The sequence below is a fragment of the Eschscholzia californica genome, unplaced genomic scaffold (assembly GCF_041429995.1).
Source record: "Eschscholzia californica isolate CP2 unplaced genomic scaffold, dmEscCali1.0.p SCAF_3, whole genome shotgun sequence".
In the NCBI taxonomy this organism is placed as follows: Eukaryota; Viridiplantae; Streptophyta; class Magnoliopsida; order Ranunculales; family Papaveraceae; genus Eschscholzia; species Eschscholzia californica.
This window is the reverse complement of record NW_028238420.1, coordinates 41,288,688-41,312,751: the sequence shown is the minus strand read 5'-3', so window position 1 is coordinate 41,312,751 and position 24,064 is coordinate 41,288,688. Positions and strand designations below refer to the sequence as shown.

Sequence of the window (24,064 nt, the reverse complement as noted above, 5' to 3'; positions counted from 1 at the left end):
GTACAGCAGGGAGTACACGAGGAGGGTTATTTATCATTTTCTATATTTTTGTCCTAATGTTTTTTTCGCTTCTATCCTCCCGGGTTTTGTTTTGTGACGTTTGCAACAAAAAAAACCTACCATCGTCACCATCATGATCACCTATTCTACAAAAACAAACGTATATGTTCCTCACAACGACCCTCACCGTGATTATGTTAGTTTGACCTAGTTACCTTCTTTTCTAGTTCCAAATCTTCAATTTATTAGAAAAGAGGTGTTTACAAACCAACCGCTAAAATATGCTCAATTCTAGTTCGACAACGGGACCAAACCAAGTAACCAACCATAACCAATTTGATTTGGTTGTAAAGGTTTATCAACCAAACATTTTGACTAGGTCAGTCTATTTTTTTTGATGAAGGGTACTAGGTCAGTCTATGGACTCCCAAATAGCAACTGGCCTCTACAAAGAAGATCTTTATGAGACATCAAAAACAGAAAAAAGTGGAAGTGGACCATAGAGAGTGAGGTGGACCGGGTGGCAGAGGTCGGTTGACGACCGCCAGAATGGTCCAGACCACACATAGATCCTAGTGAGAGAGTTACAATTACATCTTACCTAATTTGTCTATGGGTGTTGATGGATTTTAGTGTGAGATATCACATGTATTACTACTAAACTTGTACGCTCCTACTAATAATTGTATACTTGATTTTGATGTCTTATAATCTATATGGCTATATGATCCAAAATTCTACTTTTTGTGTATTCCTTACAAAAAAAAAAATCGACCACTTGTGTCTAACCACTTTCATCCACTTGTTTTATATTCATAGAAAAGTAAATGATCTATGTGCATCCCACATAGCCAATCTCATTTATTGCCCTAGTAAGATATTATCTTTTAAGATTTACTGGAAGAAACCCATTTTCTTCGACAAAAAAATGCCCATTATATACAAAATATTTAACGGTGGGGAACTGTTAGGTTGGAAACAAGATGGAAAAACATATTTGAGTATTTGGTTGGATAAACAGACTAGACTTGGCTTTTTGTAGCTAATTAATGCATGATAGAGTAATGTTTTTTTTTTTAATTGATAAGCGTGTGCCTCGAACCCTTGACCTCTAAGTTGGAAGACTTACCTCTTACCACTTGAGCCAAGGGTTGTTGGCTGATAGAGTAATGTTAACACATAATGGTAATGAAAACAACCACAAATAGAAAAACGAAACGACATAAAAAAGAACCTTCTAAGAGAGACGAGGGGCTGAACTATAATCGGTTGGAAATTCCTTCATTTCCTTTCATAATTGGTTTATACATAACAATGACTTATACTTCGTATTTAGTGCATGATGAGGTGTGGTGTGGTGAATTGAAAGAGGACGAATGAGTGGAAACATGTTTATTGAATTTCACGATTGTGTGATAACCAGATAGGTATAAATTATGGTGAGCGCCACAATTTGCTGAATATATTAGGCCAGCGCTTTGGGGAAAGCGAAAATGGTTTTCGGGGTGTGAAATTTTAAAGGGAATATGTAGAATTTTAAAATTTTTCCGGGGAAATAAATTTTAAAGGGAAATAAAAAAAAACACTCCACCTCACCTCACTCTCTCTCCACCTCACCTCTCTGTCTTCTCCGACAGGTCGCCGGCCGGAAAATTTTCCGGCCGACGACCATGAAAAGAAAAAAATCACTCTCTCTCTCTCTAGAAACTCCGGCGAAGGGGTTTCCCTACGTCGGAGTTCCGGTTTGTTCTTCAACAGACCTCTGTTGAAGAACAGACTAGAACTCCAGCAAAGGGAAACCCCTTTGCCGGAGTTTCTAGAGAGAGAGGGAATTTTTTTTTCATGGTCGCCGCCGGAAAATTTTCTGGCCGACGACCTAATCGGAGAAGAGAGAGAGAGAGAATGGTAGGGAGAGAGAAGATGAGGTGGAGAGAGAGAAGTGAGGTGGAGAGAGAGAGCTGAAGTGGAGAAGCTATTTTGCTTTCCCCCTAAATAAAATTGTCAAACAAAACTACCAATTTTTGACCAAGTCTTCACACCCGGAAACTATTTAGCTTTCCCCAAAGCGCTGGCCATATATTATTAGTACTACTTTAGTATTGAATTTCACGATGGTGTGATTACCAGATAGATATAAACTATGGTGATCTGCCACAATTTGTCAAATTGATGGGTTCGGAGTCTACTCATGCTCAGTGGAATGAACTCTGATGACGTGAAATCAACTATGGTGAGCGCCACAACTTAGTTGACGGATCACGGATCTCGGACAACCCGATCGGCCAGCCCGGCCCACAACTTGGGTGACAGATAAATGTTAAAGAAAGAAACAAAAGGGCAAGAAAAAGTAATGATAATGGGAGTTTATGTAGAAGTTTGAGTCAAGACACCCTCAACAGTAGGGTAGCCATTTGTATTTATAGGAGAAATGTACTTATGAAGAATTACATGAATAACCTCACACAAAAGATAAACTACATAAGTGTACACTCCCACACTATACTAAACACTATCACTTAACATCCCCCCTCAAGCCGAGCATCTCTTTAGAAGTGAGAGCTTGAATTTTAGTTCATTGAACCTTGAGGTCGAGAGTCCCTTTGTTAAAATGTCAGCAACTTGTTCACTTCCAGGTAGATATTTGACCACCAACTTCCTTGTAGCTACTTGTTCCCTTACAAAATGAAAATCAATAGAAGCATGTCTTGTCTTTGAGTGTAAAATTGGATTGACAGCAAGGTATGCGGCACTAATGTTGTCACAGTGCACAATTGGAGTTGATGGGATTGGAATTCCTAATTCTTGAAGTAGATTCTTTAACCAAATGACATCTGCACTTGTATGGGAAACTGCTCTGTATTCTGCTTCAGCTGATGATCTTGCCACAGTTTGTTGAGTCTTTGAAGACCATAAGATCAGATTTGGACCAAGAAAAACACAAGATCCTGATGTTGATCTTCTGTCATCAGGAGATCCTGCCCAATCTGCATCAGAGAAGCCTAAGATGGGAAGTGATAGAGACTTTCTGATGCAAATTCCTTCAGTGAGTGATCCTTTTAAGTATCTCAAGATTCTCTTTGCAGCTATAAGATGAATCGAAGTGGGAGAGTTCATGAATTTGGAAACTTGGTTGACAGCATAACAGATATCAGGTCTTGTCATGGTTAAGTATTGAAGTGCACCAACAAGACTCCTGAAAATATGTGGATCAGATAGTGGGATTCCATCATGTTTTGATAACTTCTTTCCTGATAAAACAGGTGTTGTAACTGGTTTTGAGTGTGTCATACCAAATTTGTTTAATAGGTCCTTGATGTATTTCTGTTGAGTTAAGAGAATTGATGTGGTATCACGAAAGGCTTCCATTCCTAGGAAATATTTGAGATCCCCCAAATCAGACATATCAAATTTGACTTTTAAGTTATGAATTAACTTTTGTAACCCAGAGGAAGAAGCACCAGTGACTATAATGTCATCAACATATAGGAGAAGAATGATGGAGCCCAAATGAGAATTGTGATAAAACATAGAAGGATCAGATATTGATTGTTTGAATCCCATGGTGGTTAGGAAAGAGGTGAACTTTGAATACCATGCTCTAGGAGCCTGTTTGAGGCCATATAGAGCTTTATGTAACTTGCAAACATGATTAGGAAACTTGGGATCAATGAAACCTTTGGGCTGATTCATGAATACACACTCAGATAAATCCCCATTTAAAAATGCATTCTTAACATCTAATTGTCTAACATTCTAATTTCCAGCCATAGCTAATGATAAAACAGTTCTAATGGTAGCAGGTCTTACCACAGGACTAAATGTTTCCTCATAGTCAATGCCTTGTTGTTGGGAGTAGCCTCTTGCAACTAATCTAGCTTTGTATCTTAATTCGAAAAATCCACTTACAGTCCACCACATTCATTGTTGAATCTCTTGGAACAAGAGACCAAGTTTTGTTTTTGTGGATAGCATTCATTTCTGCATCCATTGCTTGTAACCACTGTTTGTGTTTTGAAGCTTGAAGAAATGATGATGGTTCTTCAAGCTCAAAATCAGTGGCAGGTGTAGGTGATTTGGGGGAAACAGAGGTGAGAAATATTTTAGGTTTCCTAGTGCCAACTTTACTTCTCGTTATCATAGGATGAGTGGAGGTGTTGGAAGAAGAAGGAGGAAGAATGGAGGGGGCAGCAGGTATGATGCTCTGTTCTGAAATTGTTGGTTGAGTTGCAGTCTGAAAAGGTGGTGCAGGTGAAGAAGGAAGAAGACGGTCGTTATTGGTAGTTTGTGAAGGTGGGACCACAAGAGGTGGAGTGTCCAAATGGACATCAGTCTGTTGAAGTGGAGCAGAATGGTAGGGTGGAGACAAATCATGTGAAGGTGACGTGCGAAATGGTGAGTGACGCTGACCATGGTTTTGAGCCGTTGGATTGTTAGGCGAGCTATTGAGATTAGAAGAAGGATTTAGTATAGCTGGACAACGACCGGCGTGGATAGGGACAGGTGGAGCAGCTTGTTGTGGTACTGTCCATGTCAGCGAGAGAGGTGGGAAATTAGGGTTTTTAATTTGGGGATTTTTCAAAGAGGGCGTTGAAGAAGAAGATGAGAAAGGGAATTTATCTTCATCAAAAATTACGCTTCTGGAAATGTAAATTCGAGATGAATTTATATCCAGACATCTATAACCCTTGTGATTGTTACTATAACCAATGAAGATACATGGTTTTGATTTGAAATCGAGCTTAGAAGATCTATATGGTGTTAGTAATGGAAAACAGAGGCAACCGAAGGTACGAAGAAGATTGTAATCTGGTTTCTTGTGAAACAATTTTTCAAAGGGAGAGATTCCTTTATGAACAGACGATGGAAGTTGATTAATGGTAAAGATAGCTGTCTGAAAAGCATCTGGCCAATATTTCATTGGTGCAGAAGATTGATGAAGAAGACAAAGTGCAGACTCAACTAAATGGCGTATTTTACGCTCGGCCACGCCGTTTTGCTGTGGCGTGTGGGGACAGGTTCTGCGATGGAGAATGCCATTTTGAGTAAGAAAAGCAGAGAATTCATTGCTGATGTACTCTCCACCCCCATCTGTTTGCAGAGTTTTAATGGGTTTTGAAAATTGGTTTTCAACCATGGTTTTGAACAGTTTGAAATGATGAAAGACTTCTGATTTGTGTTTTAAAAAGTAAAGCCAGGTAAATCGGCTATAATCATCAACAAATAAAAGCACAAATCGAAAGCCTAAGTTAGATAACTCAGGGGAAGGACCCCATAAGTCAGAATGAATGAGCTCATTTGGAAATTTTGTTTGATGATTAACAGAATGAAATGGAAATTGATGATGTTTACCCAAAACACAACTATCACATTTAAGTTTTGTCATTACAGCATTGGACAATGGTAACAACTTTTGATTAACTAATAACTTGAAATTAGAAAGATTAACATGAGCAAGACGGCGATGCCAGACTTCTGAAGAGGTTCGAGAACCAGGAGGCAGAGATTGAGCAAACAAGGTGAGAGGCTGAGCTTTGTGGCAGATTGGAGAAGATGATAGACGAAACAAACCATCAGACATCGTTCCTACGAGTAGTGTCTTCCCTGTGGGAAGATCCTGAACCATAAAACCATTTCGATGAAATATAGCAATACAATTTAGATCATGAAGAAGTCGAGATAGAGAGATGAGGTTTTTCTTAAAAGAAGGAACTATTAATGTATTTTTAAGAATGATATTTGAGAAGGGTAGAAGAAGATTACCAGCTCCAGACACAGATGCAACATTTCCATTTCCAACCATGACACTTTCAGGTACAGAAGTATCTGCTCGAGATATGATAGAAGAAGCATCTGAAGCTATGTGTGATGTCGCACCTGAGTCCATATACCAATTTGGATCAGAGGCTATTGAATCAATACCAAGAGCAGCAAAGGACTGATTAAGATCAGTGGTTCGATTGAGATAATAGCATTGACGAGCAGTGTGTCCATATTTCCCACAGTATTGACATATGAGTGGTGGTCGAGATGGTGGTGGCCCAAGAACTGATTGTCTTTGGTAGCCACCTCTACTGAAATTTCGACCTCGACCACTACCTCTATTGTAGGATCTTCCCCTTGTGCCTCTATTGAAGTTTTGATTTGGATTGTAAGATCGAGAGATAGGGGGTGAAGGTGATTGAGTGATAAGAGCAGAGGGAGTGGGAACAGAGCTTGCTACAAACTGAAGTCTGAATTCATGAGTTAACAAGAGAGAATGAAGTTCAGATGAGGTGGGAGGTAAGGTTCGAGTAGTAATGGAGGTGACAAATCCTTCATATTCATTACCAAGACCAGCAAGCACAATAAGGACCAGTTCATCATCTGCAACTGGATGTCCAATGGCAGCTAGGGAGTCAGACAAGGTTTTGAGTTTTAGAAAGTATTCAGAGATAGAGAGAGAGCCTTTCTTTGATGTTTGAAGCTGAAGCTTTAAGTTCATTAGCCTAGCTGAGTTGAGAGAGGAGAAGGTTCTTTCAAGAGATTCCCATACTGCTCTTGATGATGTGAGACCCAGAACTTGAGTTAAAATAGGCTCTGTTAAAGTTGCATTTAGCCATGAGAGTAGCATTTGATCTACTCTATACCAATAGACATATTCAGGGTTTGGTATGGAAGAAGAAGAAGAATCAGAGGAGGAGGTAGAAATAGTTGGAGGAGGAGGAGGAAGAGAGCCATCAACAAATTTGTAAAGGTCTTGTGAGTGAAGAATGGGGAGTAGTTGGCTTTTCCAGAGTAGATAGTTAGTGTTATCCAGACGGATTGAGATGAGATTAGCTATGTTTGTGAGAGTGGGGAGGGTAGTGATGGTAGAAGAAGAAGGAGAGGAGATAAGAGTGGGTTCCATTGGTTGTTGAGCTGTTGGAGGATCCATTTCGAGAAGAAAGAAAGCACTGAAAGCAAGGTGAAGAAGAAGAAGAAGAAGAAGAAGAAGATTGGCACTAAAAAAAACTAAGGTTTAGAGGCTCTTGATACCATGTAGAAGTTTGAGTCAAGACACCCTCAACAGTAGGGTAGCCATTTGTATTTATAGGAGAAATGTACTTATGAAGAATTACATGAATAACCTCACACAAAAGATAAACTACATAAGTGTACACTCCCACACTATACTAAACACTATCACTTAACAGTTTAGACCAGTGAGAGAGAGGCCAAGACTAACAGGCTACAACCCAACTTGTCATCTTCTTGAAATGTCTCTTTCTATCTCTTAATGTAACCCCCCCTTACCCTCACTCCCATGTAGGGCCTGAAAGCTATGTTGATCTTTCTCCAACATTACCTTCTCCTCTCTCTCTCTCTCTCTCTCTCTCTCTCTCTCTCTCTCTCTCTCTCTCTCTCTCTCTCATTTTCCATTACTCTTCTTTCTTATAATTTTCTTCTGCACATAGCCACATATGCATAAACTAGCACACATACAAAAAGAGTTCAACTCTATCTATATATATATATATATATATATATATTCATTTTTTACATGGTTTTATAACAGTTTAACTGTTTCCTTCGTACCATAAAAACTTACAAAACTCTCTTATATATAAATGGGAGAACTATACATAAGCCTAATTAGGGTTTTTATTCATGATAACTTACTAATTCTTCTACTACCTAGTAGTAGCTACAAGAAAAGAGATACTACAATTGGATTGTAAGTAGTTTATGGCAATTGCAGTAACCATGAACCACAACGATGAAAAAGACGCCCACGATCACGATATGGTCATGCCCGGATTCCGGTTCCACCCAACCGAAGAAGAACTCATCGAATTCTATCTTCGTAGAAAAGTCGAAGGAAAACGCTTCAATGTAGAGCTCATAACGTTTCTCGATCTATATCGTTATGACCCATGGGAGCTTCCTGGTATATTATGAACTTATCCTTAATTTGTTATTCTTCGATTTTGTCTTCCTTGTCTTCTCTTCAATATTTTGATATGGGTTTGGTTTCAAGTGTGAAAATTTTGTGGGATTTGACCTAGTTTTGAGTCTTGTCTAGCTAGTTTATACTACTTCAATGCTCTTCTCTGAGATATATTCTCTTTCTTGTTTACTTCTTAGCACTGGCAGCAATAGGAGAAAAGGAATGGTTTTTCTATGTTCCTAGAGATCGAAAATATCGAAATGGTGATCGTCCAAACCGTGTAACTACTTCCGGCTACTGGAAAGCTACTGGTGCCGACCGAATGATTCGAACTGAGAGTGGTAGGTCAATTGGCCTTAAGAAGACCTTGGTTTTCTACTCTGGTAAGGCTCCAAAAGGTATAAGAACTAGTTGGATTATGAACGAATATCGCCTACCACAACACGAGACAGATCGATACCAAAAGGTACTTGATTAATTCCACAAAAAATGGAAGAAGAATTTAGGTCAATTTCCCTCTTCTCTTCATATTTTGAAACTTAATTGAAGCGTTCATATAATCTTGTAAAAAACAATATGTACACTATTATAGATGGGCATTGGTTAAGGTTGTCTTGATATTGTAAGTATGCTCTCAACTCCCCTTGTGGCAAAGATGTTCATTGCCATCTTGAAATAAAAATTAGGGTTACAAGTACTAATGATTTTCTATGTTGTTGTAATCAATAAAATATGTATGCTGATGATTGCAGGCAGAAATTTCGCTTTGTCGAGTACACAAAAGAGCCGGAGTAGATGATAATTCCATTTCTTCGGGTACTTCCTCTTCGAGGGGATCAGTCCAATTCAGTGATAAAAGACAACAAAATATTGTTCATCCTTCGACAATTAGCCTCCAACTTCTATCATCATCGTCCGAGTTAGAAAAGCCACATGAAGTTGCTACTTCTAGTACTAGTACTACTAATACCTGGACAACTGTTGGTCTAGAAAATCATCCATTAAACTCCACCCTTCCACCACCAAGGGTTTTGTGCGAAGAAGGCGATCAAGCTGTTACTGATAGTCGACTGATGTGTGTCAGTCCACTGAAGAGACCAGAGTTCGAATCTTATTGTATCCAAAAGAAGGATGATCAACCTGATCTTCGCCACCGGCCTAAACAAGTTGAGTGCTCTCTTCTCCTACAAAATTCAAGTACCACCCTCTTCAATTCTCCTTCCTCTTCCTCTTCTTCGATTCTAGTCCCTGTAGCCGACGATCTTCATAAAATAGTAAACTACCAACAAGCTTACACCCATCAACAACAACAACAACAACAGAATCATCATCAAAATGCCTCACAATTCTTGCAGTTACCTCCTTCTCATCAAGAACATCAATTAGTAGCACCAATCGACACGGTAAATAGTCCGAATTCACTCACCCCATTGACATTCCAAGAAAAGCTTTGGGAATGGAATCTCATCCCAGAAGCAAATAGAAACTATAATAGTACTACTACTACTACTTATCATTTTAAATGATCACTCTTCAATGAAACTACACATACAATAATGGTGATCATAACTAGTACTAGTATATAGTTTTGTATTTTTCAATGATCATGTTATTTACTGTACTTGAGTTGATCCATTAGTTCTTCTTTTCAGATTTTTATCTTCCAAAGTTAGTTAGTTAATGTAGTAATGAATGGGATGAATGGTCCTCAAAGTTAGGGTTTATTAATGGAGTAGTTTCATGCACAACTGCAATACTAGTGTAGTAATGATCATAAATATTTAAGACATAGTAGTATATTTCATGTCAAGTCCGTGATAAGTATTAAATTTTGCATTTACTTCTTGTCTTCTTTTATTTTCAGTTCTGCAAGTCTTTCAAGTTTGTCATATTAAACATTCAATATTATACTAGTATGTATTTACAATATTTATTGATTTCTATATGCATTTCCCATTTAAAGATGAATATCAAAACTAGGGTTAGTTGCTTCTTTTCTCAAGCAGACCTAATAACAAGTAGTGCCTGTGTGACAAGCAAGCCTTTGTATATTGTTCTTGGAATTGAAGAAATAACTCTCGAATGGGAGAGTGAGAATGAATGTGCATGCTCCTAGGATCAGCCTTTGTGGGTAGTGGGTACCATCCACAGGTCTTTGATGGTAGCTAGGAAGATCCTAAGTAAATCAGGGAAGTATAATAGTTGCCTATATATAGAAGACCCCCAAGGCACTTTGGTTGGGTGTTTACATGTTCTTCATTGAAGAAACCACAATTTTTATTTTTTGATATGGGACTCAAAGAGTCACTACATTTCTTCCTCATTCGCAATGTAATATAGTCATATGGATATATCACGAAGATACATCATGAATTAATAAGTTCTATAAGTATCATCGTTAATGATATTTTGGACACTAAATGTTAATACAAAGACTTTTTAGGTCATTTTAGGATACCTAAAGTCCATTTATTTATACTTTACTTGATTTATTGATCTCCTATCAACACAAGTTAATATATAAATGATGGATTTCAACTTTCAGCATGAATTGAATCTGTGGCCTCCGAATTTTCAGAGTTACAACCAACTGACCGAGCAATTGTTTGCTGAGAAACCATGATTGAGTACTACTTTATCACGAACAAAAGCATATGCTTCAACAAGAGGACTAGCAAAATTCAGTAGTCGAGTAATTTGTGACCTAAGGAAATCATGGGCCTTAACCTGTATATGTTTGGTCTTGGGCCTCATATACCCTCAAATAGTCTTGGGCTTCTACTTCAGAGGCTAGTTCTAATGGGGGACTTAAATGGGAAGTTTATAGACGCCCCCTTTCCACGTGAACCCGCTGAAATTTGGTTTTGGACAATGTGGAGGGGTAAAACTAACTTATAGACACTGCAAAGCAAGAATCGCCCCAGACTTATCTAACCTAGAAATTGTAACTCTATGTCTATGGTGGATAATTCTAATACCTCATCACATTATCATATGCCTGAATTAATTCGACACTTCCCTTCCAAACAGAACTAAGATTACGAAGTCGTGATCCATTCATCCATCTTTGAACCATAGTTCTAATACTATGTGCTATTACGTTACGTAAACTGTTTCCTATAAACAAATGTGCATGAAAAAGATTGATCAAGACTTATTCCTTGACAAATTCTATAGCCAAAGGATGTAGATTGTGGGATAATAATTCATCACCCCAAACTTGTGTTGCAAGTGGGGGGTTTGAGTAGATTCTGAAACAAGAGAAGGGTAGGAGTTGTTGGGCACTCCAACCAAAGCTCTCTCTGTCTCTCTTACTGACAAATCTCCACAACCTCCTAAAGCTTCTGCTTTTTAGTCCATATATACCCCCTCACTAGAAAAGAACATCCAAATTGGGCCTCCCTAGACGATACCCACAAAAAGTAATACATCTCTTTGCCAGAAAAGTCAGAAAACAGATAAAATCACAACTTCAATTATTATTTTTGGTTGAAAATACTATTATTAGGAAAGGATGAGAATTCAGATATATAGATAATGACTTAGAAAGTAAGGAATTTTGTTCTTCTCAATTTGCCTTCGATTTGATATAATTGAGTATTTGGTTCACCTAGAAATTTGTTGGGGGCGCGAACGGAATTTGAAAATTCTGTTTAAAATTGTAGTGGGGATGGGGTATTTTCTAAAGCAATTACAGAAAATGCCAAAGAAAATATGCCTAAGATATTGAAGGAAATTTCGAAATAAGAATAATAACAACATATAAATAGCAATAGGTGCGTACCATGGATGTTCACGATCTGTGCTCGTTTTGAAGTCTATATATGACATCCAAGCCCACCACCATCTATCTACATTTTTACGATTAGGCGGCACCATGTGGCTAGAGCTTTTGTTCCTGGGATGAATTCTAACAAGTCCACTTAAAAGGCCTCGACATCCCCAGGTATCAACATCTGTTAGGGTTTCTACATTCAAATAAACGATGGGAGAATAAGTATGGTCTCTCATACACGCGGCTCACATGTTAGATTCCAAGCAGACATGCAAACACTTGGTATTGTTTTTTTTTCTTTAAGTCGGATGTGAAATCTGACTCGCCTTTTGAGTTGTCTTGAGTAACATTTTAGAAGATTAACATTTCTTTAATTTATGGTGTCTTTTGAATTGTTTAAATGGCTAATTCCAGCTAATATTTGGGAAATTTAATTTTGATTTTTCATATTCATGCTATTCACTGTTTATAAGATTTATCCGAAAAGGAAAATTTGGTCAAAACTCCCTATAAATTTTTATTTTGGTGAAATGGATCACTCAATTTTTTTTAGTCTTCAACTCCCTCGGAAATTTTGTAATTTGCAACAGGTTGCAAGAGCTTTGCAACAATTTGCAAGAATGTTCCAGATTATCTTGAGTTTTAACAAAAAAAAAATATAAATATTAAGATTTTAACCAAACAAATTACAAAATTTGAGTTTTTAATCAAACAAAATATAACTTGTCTTTTTAACTTTTGAAATTGAGTCTTCAGATCAATTTCCTCATCAGAAAATGAGGAAATAAATAAATAAACAAATTTATTTTAGCTTAATTCTTTTTTGGTCTCCGATTTGTGACCAACTAACTGTTTTGGCCTTCAATTTTTGTCCCATTTTCTATTTGCACCCTTTGTGTACTATCTTAATTTGGTTGATTTTTTAGTTTTATTTTGTTCTCACTCCTCCACCTAATGACTCATGTCCTCATCTCTCACCCTTCATTTGAGAGGTTGACAAAAAAGGATCGTTGGTTGGCGTCTCTTTGTCGACAATTTTCAGTCTTTTCCTACTTTTTTCTCTATTCTCTCTCTCTCAATAATCCAGTGAAGGGAGGACATCCTTCCATCGGAATCCCTTCTCCAGTGAAGGGGGCTTTTTCTCCCTTCTCCGATGAAGGGGACGATTTCTCCCTTCATGAACAGAGAGGCAAACACCCTTCACTGTACAAAGCGATTTCATCCTTTACGATTCTTTTGCTTAGAGATAGATAATGAGAAACCGAGCTGACGATGAGAGTTGAGAGAGAAAAACATGGAAATGAATTAGAGAGAGTGAAAGTTGATGGCAAATTGCCAACGACTTTTTCTCGCTCAAGTGAAGGGGGGAAGATGAGGATGAGAGAAAACAAAATGAAAGAGAAAGAACAAAATCGACCACAATTGAGACCCAAAACAAACTGTCAGACTAATTGAGGACCAAAATGGCCATTTAGTCACAAATTGGAGCCCCTAAACAAATTACCCCACAACAAAAGTTGATCTATTTTATTCTTTCTTCCTCTTTTAAAAGCTCCCGCCAATCTTCTTGCTCAGGCAACTGTTGTTTTTGCATCTTTCCACTTTCCTCACTCTCTCTCTCTCTACTTTCTCTCTCTAGTAAATGGAAGAATTCTTGAAACAGTGTGAGCAATCAGGAGATTCAGCTTACAATGCCTTCAAATCTCTACTAGAAAAGCTCGAAAACCCCAAAACCAGAACAAAAGCTCGAGTTTTCTTATCCGATCTTCAAAAACATTTCAATTCCAATGAATCCCTCAATCACTGCTTCCAATCTTACCATTTCCGCCTTCACGATATCCCTCTTTCAGATAATCAAACTAATCAGAAACAAAACAACACATTAAAGATGATGGAAATTCCAAGTATTTTTGTACCAGAAGATTGGTCTTTCACTTTCTATGAAGGATTAAATAGACATCCTGAATCTATCTTCAAAGATAAAACTGTTGCTGAACTTGGATGTGGTAATGGTTGGATTTCTATTGCTCTTGCTATGAAATGGTCACCATTGAAAGTTTATGGTCTTGATATAAACCCTAGAGCAATTAAAGTTGCTAGAATAAATTTATACTTAAATGCATTAGATGGAAATGGTGAACCTATTTATGATGAAGAGAAGAAATGTTTGCTTGATAGAGTTGAATTTCATGAATCTGATCTTTTATCTTATTGTCAAAATCATAATTTACAACTTGAGAGAATTGTTGGATGTATACCTCAGGTACATTTTTATGTTTTAAGAGATTTTCATTATATTTTCCTTTGATTGATAAGTGATAACCCCTTTTTTGTTGTTTGTCAATAGATTCTAAACCCTAATCCAGAAGCTATGTCAAAGATGATTACTGAAAATGCAAGTGAGGAATTCTTGCATTCATTAAGCAACTATTGTGCACTTCAGGTAAAGAAAACATTTTTCCCTATCTAAATTTTCTTTATGATGACTTGAATCATTGCCTCATCTAAGGTATGTGTTTAACTCTATAAGTAAGATCTGACTCGAGGTCTGTTTTTGTTTGACTCGTGATGTCTTAGAGTATTAGTTTGAATGGCTGGTTTAGAATGATTTTGGGTCTAATCGAGTCAGACGAGACATATTCTAACAATAGAAAAAAAAACACCACCCAAGTTGCAAGTTTAGATACTACTAAAAAAAAGCTGCAATATCTTAAGTTAATAACTTGTAATTCACATCCAAAGGTTTGATTCATCAAGCGGAATAGAGAGTTGAGAATAGTCTTACATGGACCAAAATTAGCATGGGACCAAGTATGATAGTAGGACCACCCCAGTCATTACAAATTGTTCTTCAATTGGTAGCCACAACCTTAATATGGTACACGAGTACGGCTATACATACTAGACTCCTTGTAATGTGCTAGACGTTAGCTCGTACAAGTAAAACCATGTTTTAGGCTCAATAGAAAGCCTGAAGTGGTGAGATGTGTTGAGAATAGTCCCACATGGACCCAGGTTAGTCTGAGAGCTTAGTAAGTAAGATCCTTGGGCCACCCACTCATCTGGAATTGGTTTTGAGTTTGAAATGTACCGAACAAATAAACTTCTTCCCTTCAATTGGAAATAATTTGCTCAGATGATAAACATCTGTACATCTTTGTTTCTGAACTTGCACCAAGTAGAAGGTGAAGCTAAAAGAAAATATTTGTACCTTGCATCACAGGAACTTCTAGTATACTGTGCAAAACTGAGTTAATATGCATTTGACATGAAATTAGTTTATGCAAATTTTGCCACATTGATTCACCCTTTATCCCTAATCAAGTGTTTCTATTCCTATTTCTGTCATTACTTTGCTGTTTGATTCGTTATGCATTCTAATGAAGTGATGTATTTGATATAGAATTGTCGAGTGAGTTATCATCTCCGCTTGTTCAATACAAGGAATCAGTACCTAGCATATAATTTTTCTTCTTATCCAGGGCTTTGTTGAGGATCAATTTGGCTTAGGCCTAATTGCTAGAGCTGTAGAGGAAGGAATTTCTGTTATCAAACCTATGGGATTGATGATATTTAATATCGGAGGCCGACCAGGACAAGGTGTCTGTAAGCGCTTGTTTGAGCGTCGTGGTTTCCAAGTTACAAAGCTTTGGCAGACTAAAGTTACTCAAGTAATATTTCTCTATGTAAAGTTTTCTTTTATGTTTTTATTGGTCCATCTCTAGTAACCACAGTAATTCTGTGTGATCTAGTTTCATAATTATTGACACAATCCCTCTCAAATTATGTCCAAACTATTTTGTTTCTCCATGTTTCTCTGGGAACCGACACCTCATTGAAAGACTTGGTAGTGCTTACTTCTTGATATGTATTGCTGCAGGCCGCTGATACTGACATTTCGGCGTTAGTTGAAATTGAAAAGAACAGTCCCCACCGCTTTGAGTTTTTTATGGGTCTTGTCGGAGATCAGCCTATTTGTGCACGAACAGCCTGGGCATACGGGAAAGCTGGGGGACGTATCTCACATGCTTTATCCGTCTATAGCTGTCAACTTCGTCAGCCGAATCAGGTATTCCCTAAACTTTTGGTTTCCATTAGAAACGATGAAGAAGATCAAGTGCATGACATAGAGCATATCATTTTCAGGTGAAGGTCATATTTGATTTTCTTAAAAATGGCTTCCAAGAGATTAGCAGTTCGTTGGATTTATCCTTCGATGATGATGCTGTTGCTGATGAAAAGATTCCTTTCCTAGCATATCTTGCTAATGCTCTCAAAGAAAATTCGTTTTTCCAGTATGAGCCTCCAGCTGGAAGCACTCAGTTTCGTAATCTCATTGCAGGATTTTTTAAAGTATACCATCATATTCCACTTAAGACTGATGTAAGAAAATCTTCTTCTCCTATTTATCATTTACGATGTTGAAGAATTTGCTAAACCTAACTGACAAGTCTAGATGAGTTACATACCTGTAAGATTATAGGACTATTTATTGTACTCTAATTTCTTTGAGAACACTTTTATGAGTACAAATTAGCAGCCCAGTCAGCCCATCTTATTCATAGATAAAGCTCAATTTTTTCGCAAGAGGAACTAATCTTTGTTTTTGTGGTGTTTCAATTTTTTATTGTGCAAAATAAATTATTCTCTGACTGTGTTTTTGTTATTGATACTCTAGAATGTTGTCGTATTCCCTTCAAGGGCAGTTGCTATTGAAAATACACTGCAACTTTTCTCTCCACGCCTTGCCATTGTTGACGAACATCTGACCAGACACCTGCCCAAGCAGTGGTTGACATCTCTGGCAATTGAGGTATGATTTACTTGGTTGTTTGCTGTTTCACTACATGATTCACTTTCATTACTTTACACTTATTACTTTCTCCTAAAAGCAAGAAATTTACATTCTGATTGTTTTTTTTCTGAACAACAAGAAAATCCTGCCGATAGATTGAATTTATTGTCAACACTTGTGTTATTAGCTGAAAGAAGAAATTATGTACATACAGGGAAGAACAAATGATAAGTCTCCAGATGATGTCATTACAGTCATTGAAGCTCCTCGACAATCAGACCTCATGATAGAGTTGATAAGGAAGCTGAAACCACAGGTTGTAATTACAGGGATGGCTCATTTTGAGGCAGTTACAAGTTCAGCTTTTGGACACCTTCTAGACACTACAAGGGATATTGGTTCCCGCCTTTTCATCGATATATCTGACCATTTTGAGCTCTCCAGTCTGCCTAGCTCAAATGGTGTCCTGAAATATTTAGCAGGAAATACTCTTCCTCCACATGCAGCAATTTTATGTGGTCTTGTGAAAAATCAGGTACTACAGATTCTTTCAGACTGTTTGACAACTTCAGTAAAAACCCTGAACTGAGTGATTCACTAGGGTTGATGGTGTTTGCTCTTAGATCTGTGCCAGCTCTGTGTTACTTGCGGTGAAAGTTTAAACTTCAAAAGTAAAAAAACTTCATTTCGGGCTTAGGCGTAGTGGAATGTGTAGTTAGTTTTTTTGTCCTTTGATTTATTCTGGTAATAAGTAATAGTCAATTGAGGTTAACCATTTGTTCCAGGTTTATTCAGATCTAGAAGTTGCATTTGTCATTTCAGAAGAGAAAACCATATTTAAGGCATTGTCAAAGACGGTTGAGTTGCTTGAGGGCCATACAGCTTTGTTTAGCCAATACTACTATGGGTGTCTTTTCCATGAGCTTCTAGCTTTTCATCTTGCTGACCGCCATCCCCCTGAACAGGTTTGGCTTTACAGTTTTCTTTTCTTTAGTATGTATATCTTTTGTGATTAGGGCAAAGCATGCGGCTCTAGGTTATCGTCTTTATGTGTATGATGTAACAATGGTTGGTCCAGAAGGAAAAAGATCATAAGCAAGATCGAATAACCACGACGAGATGATTGAAGAAAAAATATATGCATATTTGCCGACTACCTATTACAGATGTTTATCTACTAGTGTCAGATTCTGGTACCCGTTTCCAATTTTCCATATCCATGAAACGATACTTTATCTGCTCAGTTAGATTTATATCAGGGTTTTGGTTTGGGTAAAGCAGGAGAAAAACATTTCAAAGCCCAAACACATCTAGTTTCACATTGTATACGTTAGCTTCCATGCCCGTCTTTGACATATAAGCCTTTCCTATTCAGACTCAATTGAGAGCTAAACTTTCAGAGTGACAAATGAATTATGTTCTTCTATTTAAACTAATTTCTAGTTATTCACGTAGAGAGACTCTGCAAAGGCAGCGCCTGTTGAGATGATTGGATTTTCAAGTTCGGCTACTGAGGCCCTTAATGATGCCGAATTGTCTGTTCATGAGTTGGAGAATTTCTCACTGGTTCATATGGATGTTGATCAAAGCTTCTTGCCATTACCTTCTACTGTCAAGGCTACCATCTTTGAAAGTTTCGCAAGGCAAAACATGACAGAATCAGAATCAGATGTGAAGACTGGTATTCGACAATTTATCAAGTCCAATTACGGGTTCCCAACTAATAGCTCCTCGGAGATAATATATGGGGACTCCTCATTGGCTCTTTTTAACAACCTTGTCCTCTGTTGTGTCCAAGAAGGAGGTACCTTTTGTTTCCCTTCAGGTTCAAACGGAAATTATGTATCTGCTGCAAAGTTTTTGAAAGCAAACATAGCAAATATCCCTACCCACTCTGGAAAAGGATTTAAGCTTACACAAAAGATTCTTCAGGACTCGCTCTCAACTATAAATAAACCGTGGGTGTATCTTTCGGGTCCAACAATCAACCCAACTGGCTTGTTATATAGCAACGATGATATCTGTGATATATTATCTGTGTGTGCGAAGTTTGGGGCTAGAGTTGTCATTGATACTTCTTTTTCAGGCCTTGAGTTCAATACTGGGAGTTGGAAAGGATGGAACATTGAAAAAATTCTGCCAGAATTGAGTTGCTCGGGGAATACTACGTTTTGTGTGTCTCTGCTAGGAGGACTTTCTTGTGAAATATTGACAGGAGGGATTGCATTTGGATATCTGGTTTTAAATCACCCATTGTTGATTCAATCATTTTACACGTTTGCTGGGTTAAGCAAGCCTCACAGCACGGCTAGATACGCCATAAAGAAGTTGTTGAGTCTTCGAAATCAGAAAGAAGAGAATTTAGTGCAGGCTCTCAACGAGCACAAGGGGATTCTAAGGAGCAGATCTATCCGCTTACAAGAGGTCAGTTTTATGTTCACGAGAAAATATTATTTACCGAATCCTTTACTGTCGTTCTTTTTTGGTAAAAAAAAACTAATCCAACATTTGCATATCTGCTTTTACTTAGGTACGACACGTTTAGGTAGTGTCTTCAAACAGTCTGTGCAGTGTTGGCAAAACATGCTTTAGCCTGTGGCATGCCGTTCCTTGTGCCCAAATGGGTTGGGCCATAATGGGCAGACGGGGCTAGCTCTCTGACCTGCCATGGCCCGTTGCGGAACAGTTAGGATGTATTGAAAAATTATATATACAATTTCATTGTGAAGTATAGAACTATAAAGAAGGATATTCCAAGACTATAAACAAGAATTTCTGCCTTCGTAACAAAACTATAAACAAGAATAATATAAGACTAATGAAATATAAAGAATTTAAACTCACTGTTATTCATCTATAGCACTTCAAATGTCTGGCATTTACAAGTTATGAAAAACAAACGTTATTGCACGTACCTGACTATATAATACTTGCAACAGACACTTCAAAGTTGCGGATGGGACGTGCTTGAATGCAATGGCGGTGTATCTATGGTTGCGAAGCCTTCTACTTGTCTTGGAAAAACCTTGATGCTTAGTAATTCGTCCAAAGAAAACGGACCCATTAAAACTTACGAAGCCAAACTAAGTGGCTCTAATATCAGAGAGGCTATACTCAAGGCTACTGGTTTATGTATCAACAGTGAATCTTGGACTGGAATTCCTGGCTACTGTCGGTTCACAATCGCCTTGGAGGATTCTGAATTCGAGAAGGCTTTGGAATGCATTGTCAGATTCAATGAGATGGTTGTCTAGTAATGTAGTGTTTTTTTGCATTTGTCTGAGTCTGACTTGTTTGATTGTCTGAAATTTCACTTGTCTTAGTCAGGAGATAGTCCTTTCATGATATTCAGACAATAGGCTCTTAATTCAAACTCATTTTATATCTGACTCTAATGCACCCAGAATCAGCCCTAGTCAGCCACTCAGATGAGTCATGCATCACAACAGAGACAAAAACAATCACTCGGAATCTAACTCTAGTCAATTCAAATTTCATGTTGAGTTTCTTGTAGTTGATAGTAGGAAATTAGGAATCTTAGAATAAGCAAGTTAATGGGGTCTCTGGTGTTCCGAAATAGTAGAGAATTTCTTTAGCAGATTTGTTGAATGTCATTAAGTAGACGTTTCTCTTCTTCAAACAAGATTTCCACTGTTTTAGTTTGTCTTCTGTACTTCATATGTTGGTGTTTTCACTGGTTCTGTATACTAGCCTCTGTCATTCAATAAAAACTATCTTTTACAGTTTCAGCAATTACATTTTTTTCTCTTTCACGATAATAATGAGATTGCGCTGAGCAAGTAATGCATCTACAATCTGAACCGAGGACGGATATTTGGGGTTAGCTCACTCTCACAGGATCATGACCCGTTGTCCGTGCCTGCCATTGTAGCATGTGCTTCACCTAGGCATATTGAGCATGATGACTTATCATCGACCATCTGTTTAGGTCCAACTCAATGGTGGCAACTAAACATGAGAGTTGCGCTCATTGCAGGACTTAACCTAACAGTCTAACACCTTACACGAGCTGACGATAATCATGTGCCACCTGTAATCCATATTCCCAGAGGCACCCGTTCTCTCAAATAGATTAACAAGCCCTAATAAGATCTTCGCTCTACATCGAAATAAACCACATACCCCCCATCGCTTGTGCGGCTCGTGCTCCACATTACCTCATACTACTACAACACCTCACTTCACGTGTCAATACGCACTGCACCTATTACCCACTTGGTTTTTACGAATACTCGTTCAATAGACCAAGTCAAAGAGGGAGCTTTAGGGTTTATAAATTTCATGGTGTCCATATAATTTCTCAATTGAACTCAATCAATTGGGCTAACTGATTCTTTCAGCTTTGAGCCCATAATAATCCCACATACAGACGCAGACAAGAACAAGTAAATAAGAGTTGCTTGAAATGTCTGGAATCCTCTTTCACCTTCCTTCTACTTCCATCTGGACATTCACTCTCTCTCTCTCTCTCTCTAGATTTAAGAACTTTCAAGAAACCCACCAGCTCTCTTCTCTATATCTATATAAACCCACTTCCATATCCATTCAAATTCATCAAAAATCACTTCAAATTTCAAAAACTACAAATTCCTCAATCACTAATTAAACCCACTAACTAAAACTGGTTTTTGTTCACAAAAAATGAAGTTTTCTTCAGTTAATTGTGTTGTTTTCTTTTTAATGGTATTTCTAGTATCAAATGCCATTAGAGGTATAGAAGGTTCATCAGTGTTACCATTTCAAGGAGGAAGTCTTTTATCGGATTTATTATCACCTGAAAGGTTTCCAGACCCATTTCGTATTCTAGAAGAGATGCCATTTGGGTTTGATAGAGATGAATTGGATCTTTCTCCAGCTAGGGTTGATTGGAAAGAAACTCCCTCTGCTCACTTCATCATGATTGATCTCCCTGGTAAGTAACTAGTGTTAAATTTCTTGGTCATCAATTCTGTTAAGGTGATATTTGTTTTTTTAGATTCTTTGTTTGCCTTGCTTGAGTCTAATTGTCTCAATCTGACTCCATTAAGTCTGACTCGACCAGGTCTGACCCGACCAGGTCTGATTCGACCAGGTCTGACCCGGACAGGTCTGACTCGACCAGGGAGTCCCGAGTCGGTTTACCAACTATCAAAACGGTCACGAATGGGCACTTTGTTGGAGAAAAATCCAAAATGTCCGCCCTTTTGGTCTGGATGTTCGAGGGGCACTTAGGACTTGTGTTTGTTCTACCCAAGCCGGTTGAGTTAGTGTCTGTTTCACGCCCGTCCGGATTGATTTTCCCCCCTATCTGACTCCAAAAAGTCTGACTCGACTGAGTCTGGATTATCTGTACCTGAGTGGATCACTTCCTAAGTTAGGTGGTGTTTGGCCTTTTTGATGGTTTGGCCCTTTCATCTGAACTGAATAGTCTGATATCATAATTAGTCTGACTCGACCAGGTCTGACCCGGACAGGGAGTCACGAGTTGGTTTGCCCGACTATCAAAATGGTCACGAACGGGCACTTTGTTGGAGAAAAATCCGAAATGTTCGTCCGTTTTATCCGGATGTTCGAGTGGACACTTGGGACTTGTGCGCGCTCAGCCCGGGTCAGTTGAGTTAGTGTCCATTTCCCGCCCGTGCGGACTGATTGTTTGGCCCTATCATCTGAACTGAATAGTCTGATATCATAATCGGTGAAGTTCTTTTTTTCACACGATTTAGACATCTCTGAGTCTCAGATGAGATCTGAGTTAGAAAAAAACACAGTATATTGTTTTCTTATCAATGTGGGACTATTAATTTTTCAGGATTAAAGAAAGAAGAAGTGAAGATAGAAGTGGAAGAGAATAGAGTGTTAAGAGTAAGTGGAGAAGGAAGGAAAGAAGAAGAGAAGAAAGGAGATCAATGGCATAGAATTGAACGTGGGTATGGGAAATTCTGGCGACAATTTCGTCTCCCCGAAAATGTGAATTTAGATTCAGTGAAGGCAAAGATGGAGAATGGAGTACTGACTATTTCATTAGCAAAGCTTTCACCTGATCAAATCAAAGGTCCAAGAACAGTATCAATTGATCAAGAACATGAAAAACTTAGTAGTGATGGAAGCAAACAAGAACTCTAAATTTTCAATGTTTGTCAAGAACCTTTCGCTGGATATATGTTTTCAAATGGTTACCAAGTTAGTTTCTACCATCTGGGTGATCTAGGTCAAGAGTTTGAGACACAGTAGGTAAATAAAAACGCGTAGTCGTATAAATATATATGTTTATTGTGTAGTGAGTGGCGTTGATTTGGAATGGGACGTTTGTACTAGAGAGTGAGTAATATAATTCGAAATAACCTTTCTTTCTTATTCGTACAAGTTTTCTCGTATCGAAACTTTTTCATCTCGTATCGAAACTTAGTTTTGGGTTTTTGACTCCTCAAATATTGTGATAATAATCCAATTGAAAGACTCACTACGGAAGCCGTGCACGAACGCGTCATTCACCACATGAATGAAATAATGAATTGATGATATGTGTTAGTATTAGAAATGAATTGATGATGGGTTAGTATAAGATATGTGTCACATAAATAATGTCACCATATGTTATTTCGTGTACAGTTGGTCGGAAAGCTATTATCTTTCTATTAATTTCCGAAGCAAGCACTAGACTAAACAAGAAAGAAATGGACTTTTGTTAATAGTAAATCACAATTCTTAATTTGGATTGCATCCCTTCTTAAAACCTAACACTTTGTTCCAATCATGTTTCATAATCATAAGATTATAGTGAAACCCTACAAATTACTTTAGGGGGGGGGGAGGGGGGGGGGGGTAGTGGAGCAAGACTTTCGCGGAGTCTTGAGAGTTCGCGAAAGTCTGAGGCATTCAAATCCAGACATTTGAGAGTCCACGAAAGTCTGAGGCATTCAAATCCAGACATTTGAGAGTCCACGAAAGTCTGAGGCATTCGATTGTAGACAAAATATGTCCCAGACTTTGGTGGACTTCATAGTTTGATGAATTTGTGAAGGATTTGGGACAAATTTGGAAGCCAAAATGTCTTTCAAAAAACAAGAGACATTTGAAGTCCATCATGTGATCAAACAACAATAATAATATTAAAATAATAAATGTCCATCAATGTCCACAAATATTCACAGATGTTTACGAAAGTCGAAAAATATATTTTTGAAATGTTAGTATAAATATATTATTTCATGTGATTAAACAATAATAGTAATATTAAAATAATAAATGTCTACCAAATGTCCATCAATGTCCACAAATATTCACAGATGTCTACGAAAGTCGAAAAATATATTTTTGAAATGTTAGTATAAACATATTATTTCATGTGATTAAACAACAATAATAATATTAAAATATTAAATGTCTACCAAATGTCCATCAATGTCCACAATATTTACAGATGTCTACGAAAGTCGAAAAATATATTTTTGAAATGTTAGTATAAATATATTATTTCATGTAATTAAAAAATAATAATAATATTAAAATAATAAATATCTACCAAATGTCCATCAATGTCCACAAATATTCACAGATGTTTACGAAAGTCGAAAAATATATTTTTGAA

The 24,064-nt window shown here is 37.6% G+C and overlaps 3 protein-coding genes across 3 annotated transcripts; all 3 read left to right on the top strand.

Annotated features, from left to right (window-relative positions):
- The first annotated feature begins 7,195 nt into the window (after window positions 1-7,195).
- LOC147550394 (protein FEZ-like) lies at window positions 7,196-9,751 on the top strand. The gene is made up of 3 exons (XM_086665487.1): window positions 7,196-7,906; window positions 8,104-8,372; window positions 8,659-9,751. The coding sequence occupies exons 1-3, from the start codon at window positions 7,705-7,707 to the stop codon at window positions 9,430-9,432; spliced, it is 1,245 nt and encodes a 414-aa protein (XP_086521613.1). The 5' UTR covers window positions 7,196-7,704; the 3' UTR covers window positions 9,433-9,751.
- Window positions 9,752-12,895: 3,144 nt separating this feature from the next.
- Window positions 12,896-20,229, top strand: LOC147550393 (methionine S-methyltransferase-like). Its single transcript, XM_086665486.1, has 10 exons — window positions 12,896-13,944; window positions 14,029-14,124; window positions 15,164-15,352; window positions 15,562-15,750; window positions 15,828-16,064; window positions 16,360-16,494; window positions 16,691-17,011; window positions 17,262-17,441; window positions 17,932-18,900; window positions 19,416-20,229. Exons 1-10 carry the CDS (start codon window positions 13,324-13,326, stop codon window positions 19,728-19,730), a joined length of 3,252 nt encoding a protein of 1,083 aa, XP_086521612.1. The 5' UTR covers window positions 12,896-13,323; the 3' UTR covers window positions 19,731-20,229.
- A 588-nt stretch (window positions 20,230-20,817) lies between these two features.
- On the top strand, window positions 20,818-22,830 carry ATHSP22.0 (HSP20-like chaperones superfamily protein). The gene is made up of 2 exons (XM_086665488.1): window positions 20,818-21,409; window positions 22,286-22,830. The coding sequence occupies exons 1-2, from the start codon at window positions 21,139-21,141 to the stop codon at window positions 22,597-22,599; spliced, it is 585 nt and encodes a 194-aa protein (XP_086521614.1). The 5' UTR covers window positions 20,818-21,138; the 3' UTR covers window positions 22,600-22,830.
- The last annotated feature ends 1,234 nt before the right edge of the window (window positions 22,831-24,064 follow it).

Bases quoted from the DNA above. Each gene is read 5' to 3' on its own strand.
- LOC147550394 (XM_086665487.1), top strand. From the start codon at position 7,705: ATGGCAATTGCAGTAACCATGAACCACAACGATGAAAAAGACGCCCAC. The intron at 7,907-8,103 runs GTATATTATGAA...TTTACTTCTTAG, and splicing joins TGACCCATGGGAGCTTCCTG to CACTGGCAGCAATAGGAGAA. The intron at 8,373-8,658 runs GTACTTGATTAA...TGATGATTGCAG, and splicing joins AGACAGATCGATACCAAAAG to GCAGAAATTTCGCTTTGTCG.
- LOC147550393 (XM_086665486.1), top strand. From the start codon at position 13,324: ATGGAAGAATTCTTGAAACAGTGTGAGCAATCAGGAGATTCAGCTTAC. The intron at 17,442-17,931 runs GTTTGGCTTTAC...TTATTCACGTAG, and splicing joins ACCGCCATCCCCCTGAACAG to AGAGACTCTGCAAAGGCAGC. The intron at 18,901-19,415 runs GTCAGTTTTATG...TACTTGCAACAG, and splicing joins GATCTATCCGCTTACAAGAG to ACACTTCAAAGTTGCGGATG.
- ATHSP22.0 (XM_086665488.1), top strand. From the start codon at position 21,139: ATGAAGTTTTCTTCAGTTAATTGTGTTGTTTTCTTTTTAATGGTATTT. The intron at 21,410-22,285 runs GTAAGTAACTAG...TTAATTTTTCAG, and splicing joins CATCATGATTGATCTCCCTG to GATTAAAGAAAGAAGAAGTG.